General features: G+C 39.2%; 1 protein-coding gene across 3 annotated transcripts in view; it reads left to right on the top strand.

Moving 5' to 3' along the window:
- The window catches only part of gpr143 (G protein-coupled receptor 143), a 38003-nt gene that overhangs the window by 4689 nt on the left and 8284 nt on the right, over positions 1-25030 (top strand). For 2 of the 3 annotated variants that reach the window (XM_039743584.1, XM_039743586.1), the window contains exons 2-8: positions 10055-10164; positions 11900-11994; positions 13416-13508; positions 13743-13852; positions 14155-14263; positions 16169-16286; positions 17566-17821. In XM_039743584.1, the coding sequence (XP_039599518.1) occupies positions 10055-10164; positions 11900-11994; positions 13416-13508; positions 13743-13852; positions 14155-14263; positions 16169-16286; positions 17566-17821 (891 nt within the window). Of the gene's footprint in view, positions 1-10054; positions 10165-11899; positions 11995-13415; positions 13509-13742; positions 13853-14154; positions 14264-16168; positions 16287-17565; positions 17822-20390; positions 21508-25030 lie in introns of those variants that run through there. The other variant, XM_039743585.1, reaches the window with a different exon arrangement.

Raw genomic sequence — 25030 nt, 5'->3', positions numbered from 1 at the left:
ACAGTCAGTAGTGAGGGACAAACCGGCACCCTTAGTTCACAGTACTACTCTTTAGCTACTTTCTACAGCCTGCCAAGTTTCAAACGTGTTTAATGCATTTTGTGAAGTATATGGGTGGAATTTATCTTTAAAATGTGGGTGTTGGGAGGAATAAATGACAATTTTATTACTTTAAAACGTAAATGTTTCTAAAGGATTTATTTAACCTTTTATTTGCCTGTGGGTGCTTCTGTTTCAGTGTTTTGTTTTGGCAGGTTTAGTTCTTTAAATGGCAGTGGTACACCCCTTTCCATAATACAGCCTTAACATGTGGTATCGTGGCCAAGAGACTGAATAGTAAACCCTTATTAAATCACTTTACATGCTAGTTCTGACGATCGGTTTGTACATGTAAATATCACTTAGCTTACTGGTGATGGTTTCATATTTATATAGAACAGGAACTGGGGTACTTGCTGTATCTGGACAGAGGCCAAAATGATAGGAACAACACATGAAAATCTAATGAGAAGACTAATTTTAATAAAAGGGCTGGCTACATACAGTATGCACATTCATTTTCTAAACCTGCCGAGTCCTGAGCAGGGTTTTGGGGAAACTTAATATACTCATAGAACATTTTATTATTTCACAGCTAGAATTTAACAGTAAGCAAAAGATTCTTATTGGAAAGTCAATTAGGTTTTTAAAAACGATCATTGTATGTTTCATATACTCCATTATATAAAGGTTGAATTTGGACACTCACGAAAGCAGATGTGAAGAAGAAGCTTTAGAAATGTGGATGAACAGAATGTTGATCAAGATACCTTGGACAGCATAATGAATAATGAATCCCTGCTATAAATCTGGTGAATGCAAAGTATACTGTATGCAGTATCCACAACAAAGACTGCATTTTCATGAAAGAATCTTGGATGTTAGCATTATTGAATTTTGAGATTTAGACACCAGAGGAAGATGCTTAAATACAATACAATTTTTTTTGTATAGCCCAAAATCACACAAGTGCCACAATGGGCTTTAACAGGCCCTGCCTCTTGACGGATCCCCAGCCTTGACTCTCTAAGAAGACAAGAAAAAAAACTCCCAAAAAACCCTTGTAGGAGAAAAATGGAAGAAACTTTAGGAAAGGCAGTTCAAAAAGAGACCCCTTTCCAGGTAGGTTGGGCGTGCAGTGGGTGTCAAAAAGAAGGGGGTCAATACAATACAATACAATGCACAGAACAGAACAAATCCTCAATATAGTGTAAAAAATAATTTGAGGTACAGAGTAGAATTTAACAGTAAATGATCTCACATTTGGATTTGTTTCGAGCCTGGAGACCTCATCAATCAAGCTGCCTCCCCCATTTGGCTATTCCACTTCTGAAACAGTGCTGGCCAGCCAATCCGATGAAAGGACCCATCTTTCCCAGAATTCCTGCTATCCTCCATCAGGGATAACTTTACCTTAGGCAAGCAAAACAACTTGACAGGTGGGCCGTGGCACCAAGTGCCACATTTGAGTACCGAGAACAGAAACAGAATAGGTGAGGGTTAGTAACAAATTATAACCGTCATGTTACTTATGTTATAGTGCTAATGACTAACAACAGAGATGCAGTTTGTACAGTTAATCAGCAGCTCTAGTCAGGATATGCTAAACTGAAGTAGTGAGTCTTCAGCTGGGATTTAAAAGCTGAGACCAAAGGGGCATCTCTTATAGAAGCAGGCAGACCATTCCATAGTTTAGGGGCCCTGTAACTAAAAGCTCGACCTCCCACTGTTATTTTATTAATTCTTGGAATCCTAAGCAGACCGGCATCTTGAGATCTTAATGTGTGGTCTGGTTTGTAAGTCATGATAAGTTCAGACAAGTAAGCTTGACCATGGCCATTTAATGCTTTATATGTTAAAAGGAGGATTTTGAAATCTGCCCTAAACTTAACTGGGAGCCAGTGTAAGGATTTAAGAACTGGAGTTATGTGTTCGTATCTTCTTGTTCTTGTAATAATTCTTGCAGGAGCATTTTGGATTAACTGGAGGCTGTATAAAGGACAGTTTCAACATCCAGTGAACACCGCATTGCAGTAGTCAATCCTACTAGAAATAAATGCATGAATTAATTTCTCAGAAATCAATTTTATATCCTGAAGTGTTTCTAAATTCACATCCTTTAGTGAATGTACTGTGTACTTGCGTGATTGTATTTGTTCATGTCACTGCATAAACTGAGTCAATACAGTGGCAGTATGAGTGTCCTGTGAAGGATGAGCAGCAATTCAAATGAAAAAGCTGGATAAGTTTGGCATGTGACCTAACTCGCAGTGCTGTTTCAAAGGTTTCTGCAGCTCTTGGTGGTAGTGTTTTATTAAAAGAATAAATAAATTAAAAATAAAATGTGGGGAGAGCTTGATTTAAAGTGATCTTATCAGGGCTTGCAATTAAATGCGGGATTGCAGGTATCCTACAGAATTTAATTTCTGCACAATCTTCTCTAATGTGTGCATTTTCCAGACATATTTACAACCTCACTTTAAAAGGTCTCGAACTCTTTCATATTATTGGCTGATAGCGCACTTTCAGTTAATGTGGGCTTGTACTGTATGAAAAACATACAAATAAACATATGGCCAGTCCTAGTGGTTTTTGGTTTGTTTTTTTTTCCCTCTCTCTAAGAACTCGGGAAATTATAGATGGAAAAGCTGAAACAATTTTTCAAGATGTGCAACCAATTACTAATTGAAAAAAATTAGACTGGTGAAAACTTGCAGTGATGTGTATGGATGGAGCTGCTGTTATGACAGGATGCCATCGAGTTTTGCAAAAGCTAAGAGGAGTTCAATTTAGAATTGGTTGAGTCCACTGTTCAGCATATCAACTTACCCTATACATTAGTGACGCCGCACAATCTGTGTAACAGGTGAAAATGTTTCAGCAAGACCAGCGTCTTTTGTTTGTTTCCCCAAGTCAGAGTTCATAACACTAAAGTAAATCGTGGTGTCCTGTGACATTGTAACCTTGTTGAAGATGCCTCTTATTCAGTTTGAGAATAATAGTTTACCTTCCATAAGAAAGCAGAAAAAATGATTTATTAGTTAATTGTACAAGGTCACTATTTTATATACAAGGAATGGCACAGAATTTTTTTTTTTTTATTTCAGAATTTGCTGGGTTCTTTGTTCATCTAGCTGTCTGAATTTTGATGGGAGATATGTGATGATATTTATTTGATATTAAAATGTGTGGGGAAATAGTACTGATAGTATCCTTAATTGTCGTGTAAATACTTTTAAAGGGAGTTTTAAAATTAATTTTAAAAATATGATGGATAATCTGGACAGTAAAGTCCAAATTTAAACCCAGCACTATTAATTAGTAAACGTTTGTGTTTTATGCCGTATACGTAAATGTGAACCCCATCATTGCATAATGGTTAACTGGGTTGCCACACAGTTCCAGAAATCCTAATAATTTGTTAATCACGTGCATCTGGTGCAGACTTTAATTGATTTAGGAGGATGATTATGCTAGAGATGTACCAATGACATCCTTTCCAGGATGTAGTATTTCTGGTTATTTTCACTTTACTGAATGATTGTACACTGTAATTCTCTAGGTTTTTATGTTCAGTTGATTTAATCATAAAGTATTGAATGCTGTTGATTAAGGGCCAGATTTTTTTTCTGGTGCTATACTTTTCAAGGTATGTACTTGCTCTCATTCATTCACAAGTATGTGAACATTTATTTAGAAGATATCAAGAGACAATCCCTTTTTTTGCATTTGGCCCGGTTATTTATTTTTTTTAACTGATTGTTTTAATGATAATTTGTAGAAAAGAGGGTCATGTTTCAGTAATCATTTAAATCAGTGGTCTCCAACCACCAGGCCATGAACTGGTACCGAGCAGCACAGAAAGAATAAAAAACATAATTTCCGTTTTATTGACTATTGAAATTTGCAGAGTGTTACATTTAAGGGAAAGACCAGATCATCTCCCCATGACTTCCGTCAGTGCTTCTCTCCCTCACCTGTCTCTCTGTCGCAGTTTTGAAGTCCGATAAATTAAGCCCACAAGCTAACTGTTGTAGGTAAAGAAACATGTAGCTAGGAAAACTAATCCAAAGTAACTTATTTCGCAGCTTAGTTGATGCTGCTAACAATATTTGTTAACATTTAGCAGTGACTTATATATATATATATATGGTAGCAGTTCCTATTTCAGCTAGCACAATCACTAGACTAATTGAAGAAATAGCAGAGGACATCAAGGCACAATTGTTAGAGGAATGAGTCACTTTGGTACGCAATCCAGGTTGATAAGTCTGCTGATGTTGCCAATAAGGCAATCATGTTTATGTACAATATGTCTTTCAGGAGAATCTGCATGAGGTATGTTATGTGCATTATCGTTGCCAACCTACCCCATAGCTTCAGTACGATTCAAGTCTTTGAATGATTACAAATCAGAAAAACTGAAATGGTGTTTTTGTTTCGGTGTGTGCACAGACAGAGCTGCTGCCATGTCTGGATGGCTTTCTGGTTTCACTACTGTGGGTCAAGGAGGTCATGCCTGAATGAGAGTCTACTCACTGTGTCATTCACAGAAAAATGCTGGCTAGCTGAAAAATGGCACCTGACCTTAACAGTGTTTTGAATTATGTCACTAAAGTTACTAACTGCATCAAAGTACATGCCCTTAACTTGTATCTGTTCAAGCAGCTTTGATAGGAGGTGGGCGCAGAGCACAAACGTCTTCACCTCTACACAGATAAATGGCCTTCTAAAGGTAGATCGATGGCTGGAGTGCTACAGTTACAGAGCTCCAGAGATTTTTTTAGAAAAACCATCACCACTGGCTGCACAACAATGCAGAATTTATTGAAAACTCCTCTACTTGTGTAACTTTTTCATCCTGCTCGATTAACTCAATCTGCCACTTCAGAGGAGAGTGAAAACTCTCTTCAAATTGGCAGATAAAGTGGCTGCATTCAAAGCCAAACTGGAACTGTAGGGACATTTGACACGTTTCAAACATTGGCAGGGATTTTAGAAGGGGCTTAGCCTGGGCCTTCATTCTCCCAACTGGTATATGATAACCTATCTTTGCTTTTAAAAGAGTTCGAGCCTTGCTTCCCAACCACAAAACACCCAAGAACTGGATCAGAGACCCATTTGTGAAGTTGCCACATGAATTGAACTTGTCAGTGCTGGAAGAAGATCAACTACTTGAGACTGCAAATGATGATGGCTTTAAAAGCATGTCTGAGACAACCTCAACTCTGCTGATGTTCTGGATTTAAAATCAAGACCGAATATTCTGAGATGGCCACAAAAGTACTGAAAATCATGCTTATATTGCCAATACCATATCTTTGTGAAGCAGGGTTTTCTGTGGTGATGGCATCCACCTTTCCATCCATTATCCAACCCAGTATATCCTAACTGCAGGGCCATGGGGGTCTGCTGGAGCCAATCCCAGCCAACCCAGGGTGCAAGCCAGGAAATAAACCCCGGGTAGGGCGCCAACCCACCGCAGGTAGTGATGGCAACCAAAATGAAATTACGGATAAGACTGGATGTAGGGAGTACACGTGGGGTGTCATTGTCTTCCATCACCCCTAAATGGAGCCATGTTGTTGCAGGGAAACGAGCTCAGAGCTCCTACTGACTCTGTGTTATGGCGAGTTATATTTATTATGCATGCGTGATGGCCAGTCCGTGGAAAATTCTTACATGAAACCAGTCCGTGGGGCAAAACCTGTTGGAGACTGCTGATATAAAGTATCCAAGAAATTTTTAGTTTATTTGTTTCATAAACTAATAGTGATGCCATTGAAAATGGAAGTGAAATGGGTATTTTTTAGTAATGGTGTTTGTAATCATTTTATTATGGTATAAAAATTTCTTATTGAAGACATCTGACAAAATATCTTTTGACACAGTTTGTAATGTTTTCTTTCAGTGCTTAGTGCTTGGTTTGATTCCTTGCATGTGGATTTTTTTTTTTTTTTTTTGATTAAGGAAATGATCAGATCCCCTCATGGTGGTTTCAGTCTTCACTTAAAGGGGTTTTATCAGCTCATTAGTGACTGAAATGTTGTTGTTGTTGGTGTGAGTGGTTTTTCTTTTTGGGGCGAGTTCTTTGCAATAATCTGGTATGTTATCTACGCATGGTTTCTGCCTTATTATACTATTATAATAATAGTATGCTAACTATACTAATATAATAGTATAGTATACTACTATAGGCTCTAATTTCCCACAACCTTTGTAGTGGGGAATAAGTGGATGTGGCAAAAAAAAAATCGGACGTTTACCAGAACCAGAAAAAATGATTCATTAAACACTGATGATAAATGTGATTTATGCATATGGTTTATTTTCTTATTGTATTATACAATTGCCCTGTGGTGGGCTGGCGCCCTGCCCGGGGTTTGTTTCCTGCCTTGTGCTCTGTGTTGGCCGGGATTGGCTCCAGCAGACTCCCATGACCCTGTAGTTAGGATATAGCGGGTTGGATGATGGATGGATGTATTGTACAATTACAACAAATTATAGTTCTTTTTTGAAAGGCTGACAGCTAGTGAATCATTCAGTCAAAAATCAAGCTGGCAGATGGGGCTGCAATCCTCCTCCTTTTTGAAACAAATTGGGAGTACCTGCAGTTTGCTGCTTTTGTGACGAATTTCACTCTAAATAGCTGAGGTTATTTTTAACTCTTGTTCTTCGTATATATCCTGCATCTCCTTGTCTTTCTGCTTCCTCATCTGTCTCTCGGCAAAGGTCACATTTCATTTCTTGCATCTTCTCCACTGTCTGGAAGTTGCCCTGTTCCACATTTGCTGCCCTTTTTAAGGCCAAAAAGCTTTGACTTCAAAAGAATTTCTTTCTTTCTCTCTTTCTTTCTCTCTTTGTAGAGTTTTTTGTTTCTAATCACTGCTAGTCTAGCTATTGTGAGACGCTTCACATCTTATTTGGATATGGCATTGCCGTCAAAAGCACACAAGGCACATGTTGCTATGGCTTATCCTTGTTTGGGTTAGAGGATCCATTTTCTATCAAATGACCTTGAATAAGCACCGCTAATTCTGGTGGGTGTGTGTCCACGTAAATCTGCGGTCTGCTCTCACTTGGACTGGTCGAGCAGCACAGATTCCATTTGAAAGGTATGAATTTAGATGCTTTATCCCACTTTCACTCTTTTCTTGTGGTCTTGCCTGAAGTTACGTTTCTGTCTCTCAAAACTGGTTCCTAACTCACTTGGGTTAAAGACAACTCGCTAGGAGAGAAAACATTTCTCATGGTTTTTTTTGTGTTTTTTTCCTCTGCTGGTTTTCATTTTTACCTGCACTGTATGTTCTGTCTTTTGAGTTAGCTCATTTGTTTTCTCCCTTTTCACTCTTCAAGTTTCTTTTTAGGTCCAATAGCAGAGCAAACCACTAGTCCTGGTCACTGTCAAATTATTGTGTCTTGCTCCTTTTGAATTCTACTGCAAAAAAAAAAAAAAGTTTTTCCTGTGTGCTTTGCTCCAGTTACATGCTTCACATGATTAGACAGATAACCTGCAAAGACTTCCTCCTTTGTTACACTTCAGTTGATGATGCTATTCAATTTTATTAGATCTGTTGCTTTCCAGAGCCAACTATGAAAGACATTTTTATTTATTTATTTATTTATTTTTTAATTGTTATTGTAAAGGCCATTTAATATATTTTATAAGATGCTGTTGTTGTTGTTCCTGTTTAACAGACAGAACAAACTTTATTTTAAGCCCATATTGGATGATATGGTACTGTACACTAGTCTGTCTGGCATCTTTTTCCCGCTGTCTGATCCAGCTCACAACCAGGAAGTGATCAGCTGACAGCTCGCCCCCTCTCTCCTTCAGATTTTCTAAGACATACAGTTATAGATCTTATGAAACAATGAAGGAACTGATCATCGGCCTAAGGTGCTCCGGTGCCAAGTGCTCTTGTGAACACCATTCTGCTCGCACATGATGTTCTTTACAGATAAGCTGACTAGCGCAGAAGTCTAATAACCTCAATGCTTAGGTTCAGATTGGGTAGGCCATTCCTTCCAATCGTACCCTTCAAGGTTTCACTGTCATTAGCCAAGTGTGTAAAGTCCCCCAGTAGAACAATATAATCCAGTGGGAGCACCTTCCACCTTCTGGGGGATCCCAGAGTCTCCAGGAAGGCAGAATACTCTGGCCCAGTTTTTGGAGACCTCCCCAGACCATACCCCTGGACTCAAAGTCTCAGGATAGTTAAAGGTAAACTCCCATGCACATGTCCGAAGCCCACACCCACTGATGCCTCAAACACTGCGTGAGTCCAGTCCCTCTCCACATGTTGAGATAAGCCTGACTATATCTAGATAGCTTGGGTTCCTTCCCCACCAGTGAGGTCACATTCCATTTTCCTTGACTCATTTGCAGTGTGTGTGGAACTCTGCCAGTCGCTGCTCTTTGTCACTGATTCTGTTTGTAATTTTTTTTTTTTCTTTTTTAGTGAACATAATTTCTAGATCCAGCCATTGGGTAGAGGGTGTCTAATTTGGCGTCCTCCTCCAGATCTCCCCTCTGTGTTTTGTGAATGATGTGGTCCTGCTGACTTCATTGGGCTGTGACCGTGGGCATACATTGGGCAGTTTTCAGATGAGTGTAAAGCAGCCAAGATGAGAAGCCATGCACCGCCAAGTCTGAGGTCATGGTTCGAAGTCTGAAAAGGGTGGAGTGCCCTCTCTTGGTGTTGGATAGAGTGCTGCCTAAAGCGGAGGAGTTTTAAGTATCCCAGGGTCTTGTTTACAAGTGAGGGATGAAGGTAATAGGAAGTTATCGGGCAGACTGAAGCAGTGTATGCAGTAATACAGGTGTTGTACCGGTCCGTTCTAGTGAACAGCAGGGCTGGGTATTCGCACTGATGTGTCGATTCGATCCTGATTCACAATGCCTCGATTCAATATCGATGTTTGTTTATCTTCACTGAATTAGCATGCACTGATATTTGAAGTGGTGGCATTTTTAGAAAATACTTAACCATGCATAGCGAACATTATTATTGTTGTCCGCATGTTGATCTGGCAAAATTTTACACCGGAAGCCCTTCCTGATGGTAACCCTCCCCATTTATCTGGGCTTGGGACTGGCACGAACAAACACACCGGTTTGTGCATCCCCTGTGGCTGGGTTTAGAGACCATTAATATAATGCGACAAATTTCAGTAACACTTTATTTGAAGGGTATCTACAAAGAGATATCATAAAATGCATAAGCATGGAATGACATTTTAAGGAGAAATACTCGATTAGTAATGAACAGGTAACATCAGTATTTAGAAGATGTAGAACAATTTTTTTATTTTTTATTAATAATACTGCACTTAAATTCACTAAAATTCACCATAATTTAACTAACATATGTATTGCCGTATCAGAGTCCACGTGTATTATGGGGCAGAGAGAAACTGGATGCATGGTACTTGCAGATATACTTTAACAGAACATATGGTATGCTGCTTCTGTGGAGTGTGTGGTGTTTTTATTAAACCTGTGTTTAATTTATTGAAATATATTCAGTATCTGTTTTTTGACCTCTAAATGTATCAACACTTTAGATCTGTAATATTTATAGCTTTTATTTATGTATTTGTACAAAGTGACACACACAATGAATAGATAAGACCAGTGTCTTGGAAGGGGTTTTGATTTGGTACAGATTTTTTTTTCCCCAGATTGGATTGTGAGTTAGTGTGGGGTCACTTGTATGGAAAAATTAACAAAAAATTTAAACTATATATGGTGCGGTTTTGGTTTAAGCGCATGACTTAATTGCTGTCATACTTTGTAGTGTTTTTTGCTTGCGGCATCCAGAGTAGCGTCACTTCATGGTCTTTTCAAAATGTCAGGAGGACACAGTTCATGCTACACTGATATGATTAACATCTGTTTGAAGTATGAGCCTTTTGAATACATCCTTTAATAGTAGTATTCATGTTAAAATGCTATATATATGTACATATATATAACATTCTTTTTTTCTAATACACTGTTTGTCTTCCAAAGGTATTCTCATCAGATCTACAGTGTGGCTTGGCTCTCCAAGCTTCATTTCTAAAATATCTGTTTTTAACACCACAGAAGTATGGCCTGCAGCTTTCTGTGTTGGAAGCTCGGTATGTATAATCCACTTTGGTTGCTCTTACATTTTCATAAGGAGTGTGTGTGTTTAAAGGTGTATCAGACGGTTTTATATATTCTGCAGCTACATGAAATCACCTCTGATATAACCACCCTTTTTTGTGTTTGTATACAATTACACATGCAATAAATTTACATAACAACTGAATTTAAAATACCGGTACAAGAAATGAAGTCTGATAAATGATTAAAACTGGAGTCCTTTTCAGTATGTGAGATGTATCTGCTCAAGAATGACTACGTGGATGAAGCAGAATAAGTATGGAGACGAGTTTATCTGAGATTCACAGTAACAACAACAATATTTATTTATATAGCAAATTTTCATATAAATGATGAAGCTCAAAGTGCTTTACTGGGTGCAAGTATGTATGAGCAGGCTACAAAATTGCAGCGAAGAAAGGAAACCACTGCAAGAGGGCATTGATTTGTATAATTGGAAGTAGTTCCTTTGTAGGCATGGCACTGCAAGAGAGAAGGAAAGGAAGGAGTTGTTACCTGGTCAATAGGTGGGAGTTAGGTGGTGCAATAAATGTATTCAGTCTGGTTCATGTTGCAGAGGACAGGCTAGCCAGTATGTTTAAAGTTAATTGTCTCTACCAGGGACCTAAATATTTTAGTCTGGAATCGGGAGATGAGAGGGCTTAGAAAGAGAGAGAAAGAAACCTCAAGGTGTTGTTGGGAGTGCACAAGACACTCTAACAGGTAATTAGGGACCCTTCTGTGTAAGTAAGAGGCATTAGTTGTTTTTGGATTCATTTTATTTTTTGTTTACTCTCTACGTTTGAGTCTATAAAGCTTGCCAATCCAATTGCTTGATTTGCTAAAGTTTAAGGTCTGCAAAGTACTAAGAGATACCACGGTACTTAGTAATTCATTTTTTTTTTTTTGCTGTTTTGTGGACACATTTTTAATATAATAGCTGGGATCCACCATGCTGTGACCAACTACACAAATTGTGTTGGTATAACTAAACTTGCGCATCCTCTGGCAGTCCTGCCAAATATACCTGTCCAAAGGCAAAAATACAAACTCTTTAACACAGATAGAACAAACGGGCAAGGTGGTTTAACTTTGTCAAAGCCGGGCGCTAGTCAATCACCATTAAAACTCATTTGTTCAACATGAGACGCATTTAAATATTGAAATGGAATATTTGACAGAGGTGGTCCAATTTTTATGACATTCTAAGTATAGTTTGTAAAGTGTAAGCTATTTACAACATTATCTTTCAAGATAATTCCTCCACCATTCTAAATATTACTTGAAGCTTCTTAATCTTTTAATTCTTACTGGCTTGGAGAAAGCATTTATTTTTCTGATGCTGTATTGTGACACAGTAGGCCTCTGTTGGCTTTCTCATCTTGTTCTGTCTTTTAAAGCAAATCTCATCTATTCAGTTTGAACTACTAACTCCTCACATAAAGTCTGTTGTGTGTGATCTTTCAGTTTATAAGGCTTTCTCAATACTCTGAAATGGAGATGTTACTTTTCTAAAAACATGCTTCACCCACTTTCTTTTTGATACCCAAGGAAACAATGTTTATGGATGAAGTGGACTTTTTTCTGCTTGCGATGTTACCCTGAGTTTTCCTGTCTTTGTAATAGTTGTCATTTTATGTCTCGTCCACAACTTTTTTTTTTTTTTCCCACAGATTAATTCACTATAATATACTTAATAATAAGGTGTTTTCTTTTTCCCCCCTAAAGATGTGGATCCAGCTGTTTTATAGTGCTTCATTTTGGTGGGCCTTTTGCTATGCAATTGATGTGTACCTGGTGGTTAAAAGATCAGCTGGACTAAGGTATTGGAACCTTCTCTCTGTCTCTGTCTCTATCTCTGTCTCTCTCTCTCTCTCTCTCCTTCATATATATATTTAAAACATTGTTTGTTGTACATTTTCTTCTGGGTATTGAACTGATTACTGATCATTGCCAGTTTCCAGTGTTAGGGCTTGAATAAAAAAAATCTGAAAAGAGCCCACTGGTAGCATAGGATAATAGAAGTGATGATGAAGCTGGTAATCACAGAGCCATGGGGTAAGGCTTTCAAGTATTCTCTGTCAATGACATTTTATACATAAAATAGAGAATGTGTCACCTTTGAAAAGACCATTTTATACTGTATATGTAACTGACCTGCAGCTCCATGTTAAGTGTAGCAGTCTGACACCAGTATTAACGTTGCTTCATTCTTTACATAAGTGCAGTGTTTCCCAACTTTGGGTTTGTAACAACAAGTGGGGTCACCTGATATGTTAATGGTATGTTAATATTTTAAAATAGAAAAAATAACATTAAACAGTGTATTGAATAGGAAATGAATGTCAATATTTCAAACCGCCGGGGTTGTGAAAAAGCTCCGATATCAAAATGGGGTCACAAACCAAAAAAGCTTGGGAACCTCTACATAAATGTATATAATATATAATATACTCCCCTATTTCATGTTACATGATAGCTTCCAAAAGAGTAACTGTATATGGTGATTAAAGTGGCGTAGCATCGGGCATCGTAGCTTCAGAAGGCTTTGGAGTTAATCAACTTCTGATCTTCTTGCAGTCATGAGCGTGGTACCTACTTTCACTCGGTTCTGCCAATACTGTAGAAAAGTACCATTTGTATTTTTGGAATTTTGGTACTGACTTGGTACAGAAGTGTTGGTCCTTGTGACATCCCTAGTGATATGTGAGGAAACCAGTTGTAACATGTAGGATACACCGCTTGTTTCAGAATACGATTTGAACCTAGACCTCTGGAGCTGTGAGACAACAGTGCCAAGCCATTCATAGAAGCATAGTGAGAATTGTAGTGTCCCCTTCCAGCGTCATGTCCTCTGAGATGTTTTGTACACACATACAGTCTGTGGAATGGAATATTGGCAAACAGTATGGAAGGGATTGAATAGACAGGTTAAAATGTCCTATATTCACCTTTTAAAAACTGGTCAAGTTATATTTTGAATTGTACTTCTCTTATTTGTTATGCCCTTGTTTGTGCAGACTTTGCACTGCCAGATTTGAAGCTCTAAATTGCCACAATGTACAGTAGCTGAGTGTCTTTTGTCATAAAACTACTTGACACATCATGCATGGAGGATGTTGTACATTTTTTGCAGCCATAATAAAAGTCTCCAACCCTGAATTTAAGGATGTTCAATCAATTGATGAGTGGAAGTATTCTGTGCATGTATAAAATCTTACAATTGACTATTTTATAATTTTAGTACAATTGTATTATACCACATGATAACATGGGGGCTGGCAGTTCTGCTGTGTGTGGAAGGAGTGGCTATGCTCTACTACCCAACGATTTCAAGGTATGTAGAAATCTCATTTGACTCCAAGTTTAGAATATTTAAATGCATATTATTTCCAAAGTTTAGAATTCAGATGGTCAGACATGGTTGTTGGGCAGTTGTCCATAACTTCAGTAACTTGGTTTTTCCTATATCTTAATTTTTTTGTTTGCACTTAGGTTTTATTGAAACTTAATAGTCAAGTGTGCTTGATTTACACCTTATCTTTAAGTGAAATATATTTTTGTTTTTTAGCTGTGAAAATGGACTGGAACATGCTGTACCTCACTACATCACCACCTACGTTCCACTTCTACTTGTTTTGCTAATTAATCCAGTTTTGTTTGGAAGGACAGTAGCCACTGGTAATTATAACCCTGCCATCTTCTCATGTTTAATCCACTTATGGCAATTTTGGAGAAATGCAAATCTATGGTTATTAATGCATTCATCAGAGCGGGGGTTTTCAGTCTCCATCTCGGTCCAGAAGGTCCTGTAATTCTTTGCACATAAATAGACACGGTCAGCTTAAGCACTTGTTCTGTAGATCCAGAATTCGCTGCAATTCTTCTATTAATTGATTGTTGTGAAATGTCTGTATTCACTTTTTGGCATTTTATGACTAATGATGATGTGGCACTGATTTTTGTTTTTTCTTCAAATGGAGTTACGTCATTATTGAAAGGAAGGCAAGGAATCTACACAGAAAATGAGAGGCGACTGGGAATGGAAATTAAAATAAAGTTTTTCAAGATAATGCTTGTTTTCTTTATTTGGTAAGATAATCTTGAATATATTCTTATATTATAGAATCAGAATTTATACCTAGAAGAATTATAACATCTTTGAGTAACAGTTGAATGTTTGGTTCCTGCATGAGTGTTGGTGAGTACTGTTCACCCTCTTGTGTCATTATCCTTGCATGGATAGCTTAGAGGAGGTGGGAGTTTGTCAATGCTTGCTAGACGTATACCACCATTTGGGGACGGCTGGCTGCTGCCGAGTACCACAAGGTTGCTGTATTTGTGGAGTAGTGATGGTCTTCATTCTTTAACAATAGTGCAAAGTGACAGGAAGTCTCTCCAAGGGTGGGACTGCGCTCTACTTCTGTTCATTTTTCCTCATTTGGTTAGCTTAACAGCTTTAAACTTTGTGCTCGGGGTATTCCTGACAGTGCAAGTAAGAGATTAACTAGGCTGCAAAAGCAGAGGTAGATGAGATGATGTCATGAATACATGATCGCCTTACAAGCAGGGCCGGATTACCCATATGGACAATCTGGATAGTACTCGTGTGCCGCAGGATGAGGGGGTCCTAAGCACCAAAAAATTTGATTGCTGTGTCTATAAACAAGTATCTGAATTTGCCTGTGGAATCAGGAAGAAAATAGTTCATTATTCAAAAGCCCACTGCAAAAACATTAAAAATAGCACACCCATGTGGAACTCTGTTACCTTTGAGGGACCAATGAACAAAACTAATGGGCAAGCATTGGTTTAGGGACAGGCGTACACTAGACTGATTTACTAAAGTATGACGTTGGACGTTCGTCGACCCTTTTTACACTTAATGATTCAATTTTATTAATACCTGATTGAAAGAAGGCACATGCTATGCGATTCCTACTGGTGTCCCTTGAACAGTCTCGAGTGATTACATGGCAAGATAACTGGATGAGACTTTAATATTTTCAGTACAACTTGACACTGTAAAGAATGATTTTATATTTCACTGCATCTGTTTACACTGCGGCAAAATATAACAAGTTTGTTATCAGTATTCGCAAAATTAGCTTTTACTTTAACAGACCGTGATACTTAGGGTTGTTTGTTGAAAGCACAAACATGCATTGCTGTCAGGAATTTGAAATTATTGCAAAATGTTCCTCAGTGTTTCTTCTTTCTTGCCACAGTTAAACCAGTTTATTTTTCTTCCTGTTCGTCCATAAACGTTTTGCTCCCATGCTTACAAAAGCATACCCATTTCTTTCTATTTGGACAATAACCGCTGAAGGGTAGAATCTGTTCCTAGGACCTCCAGCAGGCTGTGTCTGCATTTAATTGACATGCCAAATCACTGAGTGCCTGTACATCACGTGCACATTCCTTATACTTGGTAGCAAATTTTGACCTTCAGGAATTTTTTTTTTGGTCACCAACCACGTGAAAAGACCACAGACACACCTAAACGTTTCTTTCTGATGAAATGAAAAGGATGTCTGTTAATTGGATGCCCTTATAAAACTGATGGCATTTTATTTCATATTAGAAAACTTTACTGTGATATGGAAGGTCTATCATTTGTCCAGTATATGTATTTTTTTTTTTTTTTTTCTTCCTAAAAACAAATCCATTTTGAAAATATTTAATGAGATTAAACCCGCTGGAACAAGCCCAATAAATTGTGAACATCTAGCCTGCCTTTCATACTTCACAGCACATATGAAATCTTCATTAATGCAAAGTCCTAAGTCTTCATAGACATAAATAACTGGCTATAGGCAGAAGTGACGTCCTTCAGAATGAAGAAACTAACTTGGTGTTTTAGGGACATCAAGTTTATAAAGGTTTTATCAAAGTAATCCATAAAATACTGTTAAGTTGCTACTATAATGCACTGTTCTTGACTCAACAAAAATGACAAGTAAATACTAATCAACGGGTTTTTACTTCTGCTTTTAGTTGGCTTCCAAATCTTATCAACGAGAGTATTTTATTCTACCTAGAGATGCAGGAAGACTTTAAAGGGAGCCATCTTAAAAACGCCAGGAACGCAGCTTTGATCACATGGTTCATAATGGTATGTGTTAATTCATACATTTTCTGTAAATGTTTGGGAAGCAAACCAGTGTTGAAACATAAATCATCATCTTCCTGCATACAGTATATGAGGATGAACAGGATTGCAAATTACAGGGCTTGCTTTAAAAAAAAAAAAAACCTTAAAGGTTTTGTTCAGGAAGGCATATAACTTACCCTGACAAATTCTCTCAGTCCAGATGGCCAGAATGATTTTCAGTTTTTATGATAAATTATCTGTTCAGGGTGCTCTTGCAGAATTTCATACTTTTGTATTTTTATTTTGATTTATTGCCTCATTGCAATTCAGATCTTTGCTTTCTGTATTTATCATTGTTTAGTTTTATGCTGATATTTGTATACAATGCTGTATATTCCCTGGAGTATCTGAAGTCTTTTTAACATGGGAAAGGTGCTACATAAAGTGTTATGCAAATCTGTCCGATTTACCGTATATACTCGAATAAGTTGGGTCTTGAAACCCAAAAAAATGATCATAAAATCAGACCCCGACTTATACGCCCGTTCAAAAATAAACTTTTTTTTTTTTAAACATCTTCTTGCCTCCTCCAATCTCACACCAGTTTCTCAGACGCATTGAATTTTGTTGCAGCAGCACAGTTACCAATGTCTTTTTACTACTTCCATTGACGTTTAATTTAAAACCAGCTTCATATTTTGTTCTGATCGAACACTCCATCGTAGATAAGGGATGCTCTTACAATAAAGATGTATGAGGGTCTGAGATACACAAAACAGTGCAAACGTCGCTTCAGAATAGTTTGGGTATCACCGTGTGGTCACATAGGCACTAGAGAGAGAGAGAGAGAGAGGTTAGGAGCACACGCTGATACAGTGCATTGCTGCACCCACATAGAAAAAAAAAGGTGGTGTGCTCTGTGGGTACTCTCTGAGGTGGGCATTTAGTATATCATAATCTCTAATCACAGTGTAAGTTTCCCACATTCGACTTATACAACCGACATTATAAAATACTAGAAATTATATAGTAAAATCAAGTCCCGACTTATCCGCAAGTATATATGGTAAATGTCTGAATATATCATTCATGGACAACATTTATGTTCTAATAGTTCAAGGGAGAAAGGTGTTTTTGTTGTTTTTTGGTTTTTGTTTAACTTTGTAATGGCATAGGAAGTCCTGTCTTTTTGTGTGTGTGTGTTTTTTTTTGTGTGTGTAGGGGTGTAAAACAGCTTTCATTATATTGTAACTGAAATTAGTTTAAATGCACAAATCAAGTTGTTTTTTGTTATTAATAGGGAATTTTGAATCCAATGCAAGGCTTTCTGAATACACTTGCTTTCTATGGCTGGACGGGTTTTGATATTGATTTCAATATCCAAAGTTCAAGGGAGATCCCTTGGGAGTCGGCTTCAACGTCTGCGGTACCAGCAGATGGCTACAATCCTACTGTATCCTCCTCACTTAACTACCAGGGATACACGGCTGACAAAAAAAAAGGCCTAAGTGGAAACGGCTATCACCGAGCAGATACCATTAGTGTCCTCTCTGAAGGTAAAGTTCAAGGAATATCATTTGTGTCGTGTGTTCTGGCTGGTGGTGGTGGTGAAAGATTACTTTATGAATGCAGTGACCACATCAATTGATATGAAATAAATAGAAAGAAATGTGTTATACAATATTTTGGAAGAATACTTTTTTTTTTTTCTCCCCCATTTTAAAAATAGCAAGACTTGTAAGTATTAAGACCTTTTACAAGAAGGATGGCATTATATGACATGGTATTTATTTATTATAATTTGCTACTTTTTCCTGGGTTAATTTTTATTTTATTTTTTTGCCTTTTGTTTTGAATTTATATTTCTTTTAAACCACATTTTATGCTTTATTAGTATATGTATAATGGGCAGAGTATTGTTAATGCTTTTTGATAAGAAATGATAGCACAACGTAGACAAATGAAAAGAATACTGAAAAACTGACTTCTGTACAGCTGGAGAGTGGGTCCAGAAGGAGAAGCGGAGCGGTGTGCCCTTCACCCAGTCTAAACCAAAGTACAGTTTGACCTCTAGTGCCATTTATTTGTGTTGTCCCACACTGAATGGCTGCTGCCATAGACTGTCTAAAGCTGCTGTCTGTTTTGGGTGCGTTGCTGCTCGCTGCTGTACAGAATTGCGCATCTCAGTCACAGAACACAAAGATCAGCTGTCGCTATTAAATCTTTTCATAACATGCCTTAATTTCTATTTTTATCAAGCCTCCTATCTTTTCTTTTAGAAGTACTGGTGGATGTGCATTGTTACACTGTAAATGGACAAAAGTTGTGGATCTGCTTCATATGCACTGAGAGTAGCAATTTTTCCCCCCATTCATTTAAAATCTATTTAGTGGATATTTTTTGATTTCTACTTTTCACTTAAATATTGTATAAATTACAGTGAAGCCTATTGCTTGATGGATTAGATGTTTCTAGAGTCATTTTCCAATAATTGCTGTATTCTTGTAGTAGCCTAAACCAGTGCTTCCCAACTTCGGTCCTGGTGGCCCACTGTGGCTGCAGGTTTTTGTTCCAACCAGCTTCGGTTTTTAATTGGACTCCTGGGCTAATTAAGTGATGTGTTATTTCCCAAGTTCTGTGTTTTGGGAACAATATGGAAATTAGAAAACTAAGTTTGGTAAAAATATATATATTAATATATTAATTCTACTTTTCTAGGTGTTCTAATTGTTTGTTTTAATCCATTATTTACTAATTAGTGGGTCTGACGCTAAAGTAGTTCCAGTCTTTGATTATTCAGTGGTGTTTGCCAGCGTGTCTGCTCTGCTCATTTTTAAATGTCATTGAGAAGATACAACGAAGAGGAAAAACTGCACAGAGAAAGTATTATGAGGTACTGAGGAAAAAAATGTCTAACCTGGACTTGGGGCAAATTTCCTGGAAAATGCTTGGTGAACAAGGTCACCACTGAAGACGGCACATTCCCTGCAAAAAATGTTTTGCCAAATTTTGCAACTCGGCAGTAGTTATGAGACTGCTTTCCTTTTAACATGCTTTTAAAATTTGTTTCCATTATTCTATATGTAATAAGGAAAAAAAAAAAAAATCAGTTCAGAATTAAAATTTTGACAGTCTGCGGTGGGTTGGCACCCTGCCCGGGATTGGTTCCTGCCTTGTGCCCTGTGTTGGCTGGGATTGGCTCCAGCAGACCCCCGTGACCCTGTGTTCGGATTCAGCGGGTTGGAAAATGGATGGATGGAATTTTGACTGTTTTCGCCATAGCAATTATTTGTTGATTTAAAATGAAACTGGAATCTTTAGTCTGCTGTTGTAAAGGGACACGGGTTTTACAGGTGTTGCCCTAAACAAAGCGACAATCTTTCTGCACAACGTGAGCCTTGTACAGTAATTCAATGCAAGGTTCTACAAAATGATTCATTGTATTGACAGTCCAAGTAGTAGTTTGGCTAATCGTCTATGTTATGAAGTGAAATTCTTTCTAGTTGAAACCATTTTAAAAGTAGCGCACAATATTCTCAATATTCTGATATTACTGTACACAAGATTTCAGTAAGCACCCTCCCATATCTATCAGACATTAGAAGGTACAGTTCCAAGTTGGCAGTTCCTTGAAGCTGTTGTATAAGGGGATGACTGGCATTGTGAATAAACAGAAGCATTTGACTTTCGAGGGGTTATGTTACTAAGCAGTTTAGGCCTAAGAATGCTGGGTAAAGACTTCAGCATTGAAATGTCACTCTTTCTAAACCAATATGACAAATCTACAAAGAAAAGTATAGATTCCTCTTAACCACTAGACAATTTTGATAATTTGATAAATTATTGTCATTAAAATCTGGATAAAATGACTGCCTATAATTTTATTGGTCAACACGTGTATGTATGTGTGTGTGTGTGAGTGATTGTAATATACACACAGTGCCCATAAGTATTCTCTGCCTTGGTACATTCTCTCCAAGCACTGGCTGTGTCTGCTCAGCATTTTCTCTCCCTAAAACGCACTCGTTCTTTAACAGTCCAGCAAGCAGCAGCACACAGTATGGTATCTTTGTGAAGTCCTGTTTAGCTAAAGAATAGAAGTGATCGTGTGACCTTTTTTTTCAGGTATTGTCTACATAACTAATGCAGCAATTCACACCTGGGCTTCAACGTTCAATATCCATAGTGGTTCATCATGATGATTTTTGGAGGTGAATTCACTTCCGCGGAGTAAGATGAATAGGGAAGGGAAAGTGCACAGCCGGTCTCCTTTTGAAAATTGCCGAATCTTTCTTTGCAACATTGATATGCTGTTTTGCAACCCGAGTAATCTCAAGCCGCAGATCAATACTTGATCACATTTTTCCTGGGGGGTGGTAAATGATGATTATTTTAGGCTTTTTCTATCACTTATGGTCACCTGTGCACCTTTTTAAAGCCCATTGTAAGCTGCAAGAACAGACAATTTATAAAAACTGCTTCAATTTCGACCATATGTACATCATGATTGTGAAGAAATAAGTTTGTGAAGACAAAACAAAAAATCCAAGTGACTACATGAAAAGCACAAGTCAGAGGATGGAAATGGAAAAATACCCCTTGGAGTCGTCATTAAGAAATGGAAATAGTATGGTGGATCTAAAAATCTGCCCAGTGCAGGCTATCTACAAAAACTGTTTGATCATGTAAGAAGACAAGTGAGGGAGCCCACCAGGAGACCTAAGAGATCTCAGAAGTAGTTCTAAGCTACAGTGGCTGAGAAGTGAGCGGCTGTGCGGGTAACAACTGTTGCCAATGTGCTGTATGGGGTTTGATATGCTTTCTGGCAAAGTCTAGCTGAAAGACCCTGAGGCCCGGTGAAAGAAGGTTCTATGGTCTGACGAGACCAAAATGGAGGAGTTTAGTTTGAAATGGGGAGAAGAAAAGTCGTTTGAATGGTGCATATGCTTCACAGTTGGGATGATGATGATGGTGGTGGGAGCATCATACTGTGGGCTTCTTCTCTGCAGCAGACCTTGGAAGGCTTGTGGGGAATGCAAGAAAATACAGTAAAAAATTTTCATTGTTGTTTTAAAGACATCCCTGTGTAGCTTCACCCTTTATCCTAGGGGTTGTTGTCTTCCTGGCAATGTCCTGGAGTGGTTGAGGCAGAGTCCAGATCTCGGACCAAGTGAGATTGTGGCTGGACTTGAAAAAGAGTTGCTCACTTACTATCCCTATGCAACCTGACCGAGCTTGAGCAGTTTACCCAAAAATAATGGGGAAAGAGTGGAGGTGTGCAAAGCTGATAGAGACAGAGAGACCTGTCATGGCTGCCAAAGGTGAATCTACTAAATGCTGATTTCTGAAACATAGTCCTTGATCACAGATTTGTCATTGACTTAGACCATGTTGCAAAGATCTATTTTCACTTTGGCATTAAAGCAACACTGTGTCTATCAGTGTCAAGAAAGCCAAATTAAAAAAAAATCTATATAATATTGTGACACTAGATGGCGTTATACCAGCACTTAACCCAACACACAGACACTGACAACACATTTTAAAAGCTCCAAGAAGTTGTTTAACATCTTCACTTTAAATAAATAGTCCTAAAGCACCTCCACCACAGTAAACAAAAAAAACACAATAATATTTAATTCTCCAAATCTCTCCTCCACACCTCCGAGCAAGCTCTGTCCTCTGCTTCCCAACTCCAGCTCACTTGCTGGATCTCCACCAGTCCTTTTAAATTGTCATTGACCCAAGAAGTGCTTCTGCTCTTCCATCCATGTGACTTGTCAGCACTTCCAGGTCAGATGGAGGATTAAAGTTCTTTAATCAGCCCGGAAATACTTCAGGGCTCCCGTCTATGTGACTCGTGAGTACTTCCGGTCCTCTCACACCTCCTCCTGGTGGCACCCACAGTACCCAACAGGGCCGAGCAAACGAACTCCAAGTCCCAAGATGCCCTGCGGGAATCCGGGGGATCTTTACACTCCAGGGCAGCTGCCGTCTAGTGTTTTGGGAGAGGCAGTATCCTTCAAAATCTGCCTTCCCCCATCCTTCTATCACCGGGGCGTCCCAGCCGGGTTCACTTGCTGGCCGTCTCTTACACTAATATGTATATGTGTGTGTATATGTATATATAGTGGAACTGGACCCGGACACAGACAGACGGACATCGTTTGTTCACCCAACACACGTTTATTTACAGGTTTCAGTGCACGTCCCAGTGCCTCCAGCACCGATCCCCCAAAGTCCAGGCCTCACAGTCTCTAATGCCTTTCCTTTTGGCCGCCTCCACTCCTCTCTCTGAGCTCTGTCCTCTTCCTCCCGACTCTTGACCATGAATGAAGGGAAGCGGCCCCTTAAATACCTGCCCGGATGGGCTCCAGCTGCTTTCCTGGCAGTCCCCCGCGGACACACCCCCGTGTGGCGCAAGTGCCGGCTGCACACCCGGAAGCCCTCCGAGTGTCCCCAGTCCTCTTCTACTCCCCCCAGCACTTCCTGGTGTGGCGGAAGTGCTGAGGTCCAGGGTTCTTCAGGCACCGTGGCGCCTACATTGTTGGGATTCCAAGACCTCTACCCGTGGCCCCCAACACAACCAGGGCGATCGCCCCCTCGTGGTCTGGAGGATCCACAAGCCCTCCTCCTGGTGTCCTGGCTGGGCTCCACCCCCAGCCGCATGCGAGATATATACAGTCCCGATCAAAAGTTTAAGACCACTTGGAAAATGGCAAAAAATCATATTTTGCATGGTTGGATCTTAACAAGGTTCCAAGTAGAGCTTCAACATGCAACAAGAAGAAATGGGAGTGAGACAAAACATTTTTTGAGCATTCAATTAATTGAAAATAACGATTAAACTGAAACAGGCTGTTTTACAGCTGATCAAAATTTTAGGACCACATGCCTTTTAAAAGGCCAAATCTGTGCAAAGATGTGGATTCATTGTCATTTTCTGTCAGGTAGTCACACGTTCTGATGGCAAAGGCAAAAAACACTCCCTTTTTCAACATGGTCGGGTTGTTGAACTGCATAAGCAGGGTCTCTCACAGCGCGCCATCGCTGCTGAGGTGGGACGCAGTAAGACAGTCATTTGGAATTTCTTAAATGATCCTGAGGGTTATGGAACAAAAAAGTCAAGTTGAAGACCCAAAAAAATTTCACCAGCACTGAGCCGGAGGATCCAATTGGCTGTCCGTCATGACACTGGACGATCCTCGACCCAAATTAAGGCCGTTACTGGTGCTGACTGCAGTCCCATACCCACCAGACGGCATCTGAGACTGAAGGGCTTCAAAAACAAAGAACGTCTTCAAAGACCTCGTCTCCTTGAATGCCACAGAACTGCTTATTGGACTTTGCAAGAGAGCACCAAACATGGGACATTCAAAGGTGGAAGAAAGTTTTATTCTCTGATGAGAAAAAATTTAACCTTGATGGTCCTGATGGTTTCCAACTTTACTGGCATGACAAGCAGATCCCACCTGAGATGTTTTCTACGCGCCACAGTGGAGGGGGTGCCATAATGGTCTGGGGTGCTTTTTCCTTCAGTGGAACAATGGAGCTTCAAGAAGTGCAGGGGCGTCAAACAGCCCCTGGCTATGTCCAGATGTTGCAGAGAGCATTCCTCATGACTCTGGGCCCTCGTCTGGGTGGTAATGACTGGGTTTTTCAACAGGACAATGCTACAGTACACAATGCCCGCAGGACAAGGGACTTCTTCCAGGAGAATAACATCACTCTTTTGGCCCATCCTGCTTGTTTCCCTGATCTAAATCCAATTGAGAACCTTTGGGGATGGATGGCAAGGGAAGTTTACAAAAATGGACAACAGTTCCAGACAGTAGATGCCCTTCGTGTGGCCGTCTTCACCACTTGGAGAAATGTTGCCACTCACCTCATGGAAACGCTTGCATCAAGCATGCCGCAACAAATTTTTGAAGTGATCAACAATAACGGTGGAGCTACTCACTACTGAGTTCATGTTTGGAAGTTTGATTTCTGTTTTGGGGGGGTTTACGGGTTGTTTTTGGAGTTGTGGTCCTAAACTTTTGATCAGCTGTAAAACAGCCTGTTTCAGTTTAATTGTTGTTTTCATTAAATTGCATGCTCAAAAAATGTTTTGTCTCACTCCCATTGCTTCTTGTTGCATGTTGAAGCTCTACTTGGAACCTTGTTAAGATCCAACCATGCAAAATATGATTTTTTGCCATTTTTCAAGTGGTCTTAAACTGTGGTATGTATGTATGTGTATCTATCTATCTATCTAGATAGATAGATAGATAGATCTATATCTCTGTCTTGTCAAGCATGGGTCACAAAGTTGCACAGGAGAGCAGAGAAGGATTTCCAAGGAATAAAAACTGTATTGTTGTACTGGCAGGTACAAACACAAGGGGCTGCGCGCTCACAGGAAACCATTGTCAAACTTGACAGCTTAGCCCCCGACTCCAGGTCAAAAGAACACAAAGTCTTCCTCTTCAGGCGAGTTCAGCTGCTCGGGAGTAGTGACCGGAGCAGAAGAGGGTCTGGGGGAGAGAGGACAGGAGAGTGGTGGGGTGAGGTCTTTTAAATGTTCGAAGCCCCGCGTGAGTGTGTTTGTTTCCCAGCGGTCACAATATGTAAATATATGTTCATAGCATTCGTAGTCTGAGTCCTAATCTGATTGTATGAGTGATTACCTACCAGGTAATACATGTGGCTGGTCTGTCGGTTGGCAAACATTCGACACGGGTGCCCTCTCAGTTGAGAGAAGCAGATCATAGAATGTTACATAG

Source organism: Polypterus senegalus, chromosome 2 (genome assembly GCF_016835505.1).
Source record: "Polypterus senegalus isolate Bchr_013 chromosome 2, ASM1683550v1, whole genome shotgun sequence".
In the NCBI taxonomy this organism is placed as follows: Eukaryota; Metazoa; Chordata; class Cladistia; order Polypteriformes; family Polypteridae; genus Polypterus; species Polypterus senegalus.
This window is presented reverse-complemented; position numbering and strand designations above follow the sequence as displayed.